A 6,016-nucleotide genomic window follows, 5' to 3' on the forward strand; every position below is an offset into this window, starting at 1 on the left:
AGACGTTCGACTGCCTAGGCTGCCCCCCAGCATTGAGGCTAGCTGGCCTATTTTCTCTAGGTGGGGGGCTTCTACCTCCACCTCTTTCTTCATTTCTTCGGCCAGCATTCCCTCTGCTGGAATCAGCTTCATTATAGTCATGGCCATCTCTGAATTGTGGCTGACTATGGTGCGGCCGGCTGTTCACGCTATTTCCTCCTCGGGGTGGCTTCTCTTGAGCATCAGGGGGAGGCCTACGCTGGTCGTTGGGGGCCCCTGACCGCAGAGCCTGGCTCTGTGTTCCTTCTGTTGGCAGAAGGACGCTGTCCCCTGCTCGATGGATTCGGCTCGTCGTCCCTTTGACGTCTAGGGTTGCGGGGCGGTTACCTGGCCCTATTCTGCCTCGGGCGCTGGGGATTGCCTCGACCAGCCTGGGAAGGAGGTTGCTGCTCAGGATCCCTAGGTGGGACATCATCCTGGGCCATAGGCGGCTGCTCCGGCCTTTGAGGACTTGTTGGCTGGAGCGGAGGGCTTGGATTGGGACCTCTTTGAGGTGGTGCGCTTAGTGGCTGATCTGGCTAGGAAGCTGGTATAGCTTGACCCCTAGCCAGTTGAATGGCTGCTTCAAGGGCGGCCATGGCATCCCTCTGCCGACGATCCATCTCAGCCTGCCGCTCACTTAGCTCCTGATGCTGGCGTTCTATTTCTCTTTGCTGCAGCACCATCATCTCCGCAACATTCTCCTGATTGGCCCTCAGATTGGCCAACTCATCTTGCAACACTCCTAGCATTGCCCTCAGTGTTTCAGAGTCTAGTTCCTCCTCATCAAACTCCAAATGTGGTTCATTTTTGGCCACATTTGGGGGAGGAGGTTGGGAGGTGCAACGCCAGCAGCCTATCCAATCTTCTTGGATGTTTTCTATTGACTGTGTTTTTAGCCAACGACGTGAGAACGTCAAAAACGATGAACCTTCAAGAGAAGTTAAACGACATAGACAGTTTAATCAATAAAAGTAAATAACACAAGAGATTTTATAGTGGTTCAGCCCCGATCAGTCGGTAATAGCCTAATCCACTTAGAGATTTTATTACTTTATCTACACTCAAGATCAGATGAACCAGTGTCAACTGAGTTTCTTCAGTGTAAATAAGAATACAAAAAGGGTTCTCTCTCAAGAAAAATGCACTTTCTCTCTCTAGAACTCAGACCAAATCTCCAATTGCCCAAAAAGTCCTTTTCTGATCCCATTAACCCTCTATTTATAGGCTTGGGATCCTAAACTGATATCCCTAAAGAATCGGGATATTCTTTTATTTATATTATATTTAAATTACACAAAATATTCAAAATACAACAGATTCCTCAATTTGAGTGAGGAATGAGAGATTCCCGCGGTGCCCAAACCGATTCTTGCTGAAGCCGTTTTTGGGAATTTGACGTAGTCTGGTCCATTTATTTGATGAATATCGTCTTCTGGTCGGACATATGCATGCTGGACACATGCATACGGACCATACTCCTTACTCTCCTCGGACCAAGATCCGAACACATGCATTGGGGCTCCTCGGACTTGGGTCCGAGCCATTCCTTCCTTGGCCCTCCTCAGACTAGGGTCCGAGCCAACCACCTGGCTTCTCCTCGGACTACAGTCCGAGCCAACTATTTGGCTTCTCCTCGGACCAAGGTCCGAGCCACACCTTGTCTCTCCTCGGACCAAGGTCCAAGCCACACTTGCATGAGACTTTTCCTCGGATCATGGTCCGACCCAATGACTTGTGGCCTCTCCTCGGACTTGGGTCTGAGCCAATGACTTGGGGCATTTTCTCGGACTAGGGTCCGAGCCAACCATTTAGGTCATCTCCTCGGACTAGGGTCCGAGCCAAACACTTGGGCTCCTCGGACTAGGGTCCGAGCCAAGCACACCTCAGCCCAAGTATTCCCCTCGGGTGCATTTTGGCTTGGTTATGACATCTCTCAAGCAGTCCAAACTCTTCACTGATGCATGGGGCTACTGCTAAGCCAGATCACCCAACTAATCCATGCCACATGTCAATTTTATTGCCACATCATCATTTTCAAATTTTGGGATAACATTTTCGCCATTAGATTCTTTCACAGTTCTTTCCCAAACTCTCAATGAAAGCACCAGAATGTTGACCCTCGATTTGGCCAATGACACGGAGTCAAATGTACGAAAAAGTATAAAGCAAGAATGAGAAAAATTATCTAACGAAAAGGAAGAAAAGACCAAGGAATTATAGTGGTTCAGTCCCAAAGAATGGTAATAACCTACGTCTACTTAGTGATATTGTTATTATTGAATCTCAAAGCAGTGATCAAAGAACTAGGGTTCTTTGAGTTTCACAAACCTTGAATGTATTACAATCAGACGATGTACAATTCACTATAGCTCTCTTTTCTCTCAATAGTTAGCACAAAGATTCCGGAATCAAAAGTTCAAAAGTCCCTTCCTTGAGCTATTTCAAGCATATTTATAGACTCAAGGAGGGTTACACATGCCAACGTATCTTATCTTCCCTTAATAATCGCGTATCAAGATAATAATGAAGAAATATTCAATGCAGTTATTATAAGATTACAGCTTAAGAAGGAAATAAATTAGGTGATACGACCAACCTGGTCATATCAAAAATTAACCATGACGATCCGGTGTGCTTCTGGTCGATAGTCGAGCAGTACTTTCGCCATTTGTCAACCACGTGTGAGAAATTATCGACACGTCATCAACAACCATTTTTTGGGTAAACACTTATTAATTCCTCGTAACTCCACTTTAGACTCGGAATTGCACTCTTGAATTCATAGAACACTCTATAACAAATATAGATACACTATTAAATATCCATTGTTATAACCATAATTGTTACTCAATCATCTATAGACGGTCTACAATGAGACGGGACTAAAATACCGTTTTACCTCTCATTGTATTTTATCCTTAAAACACTTAGTTCCTTGTAAATGATATTTCAGTAAACTAGTATTAATTACTAAAATGAGAACTCTATCATTTAGCACCTTGAACTAAACTAAAAGGAAACCATCGGTTCACTTCTTCATCAGAAGCTATAGATGTTCATATTAACGATTAACACTCCCACTCAATTATACTACAGAGTTCCCAAGATATAAGTATGGGCTAGTCCGTAGGGTAAGCTGGTAACAAACAAGTCAAAGAACTCAAAATAATACAATCAGTTAGAATACTAACAACTCAGAATTGAGATTGAATTGACCTATGGTTAACTATATGATATGACTAGAATAGATAATAACAGTATGTTTACTTATCTTATCAACTGTCAATATCGGTCCTGTCCGATGTAACAAATACATCCGATCTTATCTACTTTGCTAATGTTCTGGAAAGAACATAACACCACAATGTGTAAGTAGATCATATTGTAGATTGGCAAGTCAGTGTAAATCATGTGCACTGACTAATCTTAGGACTAACTTATTTTGAACATATAATCATATTTATATTCCACTATGATTACATCACTATAAATATGGTTAGCTATATGCTCGGGATTTAATAGAAGTTTATATTAAACAAATAATCATGAAAATAAAACATGCGAGCAAAGTGATTGACCAAGTCAAAAAATGACTTCTATTCTTTTAGAGATAATAAAATGAGATTACAAAGAAATTGGGTTTGTTGAATAGTTTTTTTCTTCTTCTTCTTTGTTTCTCTCTCGGCTTTGTACTGGTGCGATGGCAGGAGGATCCAAGATCAAGAAGAAGCGTGGTAGACTGAAGCGTGGCCCTTCTTCTTCAGAGGCACCGAGGAAAGTTAAATCAATGGTGGAGTTATTTGGAGTGGAACCGGTGTTGTTCTCAAAGGATGAAGAGCCCATTCAGAATGAAGATGGGAGTGGGATAACGAATGGGACAGAGGTTCTTTCTCCTTCTGAAATGTAGCGCAGGACTCAGATCAGGGTTCAATTTTCCCATCTGTTGGAAAAGTGTGAAGCTCAACGCAGTGGTAAGGCTCTGGTTATCCCTAATTCTCCTTCTAATCCTGGATCGAGTAATGTGAATATTCCAAATAGTCTAGGAGGAGATGCTGGTTTGGCAACACAGATGAATGAATTTGTTAAAATTGATATGGAAGATATTGTTGAGGAGGTGAATTAGGGGAGTCCATCGTTAGTTTGCTATGTGTTAGGAGCCAATCCTCCATTGCCTGTTCTTGAAGGATTTTGTCGACGTATTTGGAAGAATATGGGGATTGACAAAGTGGTTGGGCTAGGACAGGGTGTCTATATCGTGAGATTCAATACAGTGGAGCAGAGTGACTTTGTTCTGAATAATGGAATCATGTTCTTTGACAAGAAACCACTTATCATGAAGCCTTGGAATGCAAATGATGATTTTAAGAAGGAAGATATGCAACAAGTGCCAATTTGGATACAGTTAACCAATCTTGATCTGAAATATTGGGGTGAGCAGTCATTATTCAAGATTGTGTCTCAAATTGGGCAACCGTTAAAGATAGATCCTGTAACAAAATCTAAGGAGAAGCTTAATTTTGCAAGGATAATGATTGAGGTGTCTATAGCTCAATCTTTTCCTAGCATTATAAGTTTTATCAATGAGAACGATTGCCAAATGGATGTGATGGTGCATTATGAATGGAAACCGATTTTTTGCTCACATTGTAAGGGATTGGGACATGAATCTACTTTGTGCAAAAAGCAAAATGGGTCAAAAGTTTGGATACCAAAAGATCAAAGGCAGGTCTCTACTAAACAAGACTCTATAGATGCTGAGGGTTTCTGTACTGTCAAAGGGAAAGGAAGAAAGAGAGATGGTAGTAATTGCCACAGGGAAAGCGTTGCTGAAAATCTAAGTAATACATTTCAGGTTCTAGCTGAAACAAAACTGGCGACAAAGGATATAGAGCAAGGAATTGATATCACTGCAGGAGGGGGAGATCCTCCTGTAGTGAATGGATAAAATCCTATCATGGAATGTGAGGTGGTTGAACTAAACTCAGAAATAACATGAAGTCAAAAATTTTATTTTTACTAAAAAAATTAGTTTGGTTGGACTCCTTGAGACTAGGGTTAAGGCTAAGAAGATGGGAGCCTTATTCCTAAACATGTTTAAGGATTGGTGTTTTACTTCAAACAATGCGTGGTTTAATAATGGCAGAATTTTATTGGCTTGCAATCCAAATGTCTTCTCTGTGGATATTCGGGTTTGTTCAAGTCAATGCATTCATTGTTGGGTGGTACCTCAAAATGGTTCAAGTGGTTTTTTCTGTACATTTGTTTATGCTTTTAATGATGAGGAGCGTAGGAGAGTTTTATGGCAACAGATCAGAGATATGCAGACTATGGAGCCATGGATTTTGCTTGGTGACTTCAATGCTACCATTAATAAGGATGAAAGAATTGGTGACAAAGTGAGGTCTCTCTATTCTGAATCTTTCTGTAACTGTCTGCTTGACTTTGATTTGCTTGATATCCCTTTCCACGGTTGTTTCTTCACCTGAAATAACAAGCAAATTCCACCTGACCGCATTATTGCCAAGCTTGATAGAGTTTTGGGTAATTCAGCTTGGTTGGAAAAATTTCCTCTCGCGAATGCTTGTTTCTTACCGGAGGGTATTTTGATCATTCTCCAGCAGTGGTTTCCCTGAGTAAGGCTATGGAGTAGGGAAGAAGCCTTTTCATTATTTCAAGATGTGGCAAAAGTTTAAAGGTTACCATCAGTATGTTAGGGAGGCGTGGTGTAAGCTGGTGCAGGGCACTCCTATGTTCAGAGTTGTGGCCAAACTCAAGAGAGTTAAAATTTCCTTGAAGAATTTGAATACCTGTATAGTTGGTGATATTACTACCTCTTATTTTCAATCTGAGCAGTTTCTTCATCAAGTGTAGCAGCAGGTAAATGGTGACCCTCATAATCCTCAGCTTATTGCTGATGATATGAGGTACAGGCAGGAGCATAACGCCCGTAGAGAAGCTTATATAGATTTTTTGCGGCAAAAGGCAAAGATGACTT

At 41.6% G+C, this 6,016-nt stretch overlaps 1 protein-coding gene across 1 annotated transcript; it reads left to right on the forward strand.

Annotated features, from left to right (window-relative positions):
• Positions 1-4,231: 4,231 nt before the first annotated feature.
• LOC133815057 (uncharacterized) lies at positions 4,232-4,966 on the forward strand. Its single transcript, XM_062247944.1, has one exon. The coding sequence runs from the start codon at positions 4,232-4,234 to the stop codon at positions 4,964-4,966; it is 735 nt and encodes a 244-aa protein (XP_062103928.1).
• The last annotated feature ends 1,050 nt before the right edge of the window (positions 4,967-6,016 follow it).

This window comes from Humulus lupulus, chromosome 2 (assembly GCF_963169125.1).
Source record: "Humulus lupulus chromosome 2, drHumLupu1.1, whole genome shotgun sequence".
In the NCBI taxonomy this organism is placed as follows: Eukaryota; Viridiplantae; Streptophyta; class Magnoliopsida; order Rosales; family Cannabaceae; genus Humulus; species Humulus lupulus.

Bases quoted from the DNA above. Each gene is read 5' to 3' on its own strand.
- LOC133815057 (XM_062247944.1), top strand. From the start codon at position 4,232: ATGGGGATTGACAAAGTGGTTGGGCTAGGACAGGGTGTCTATATCGTG.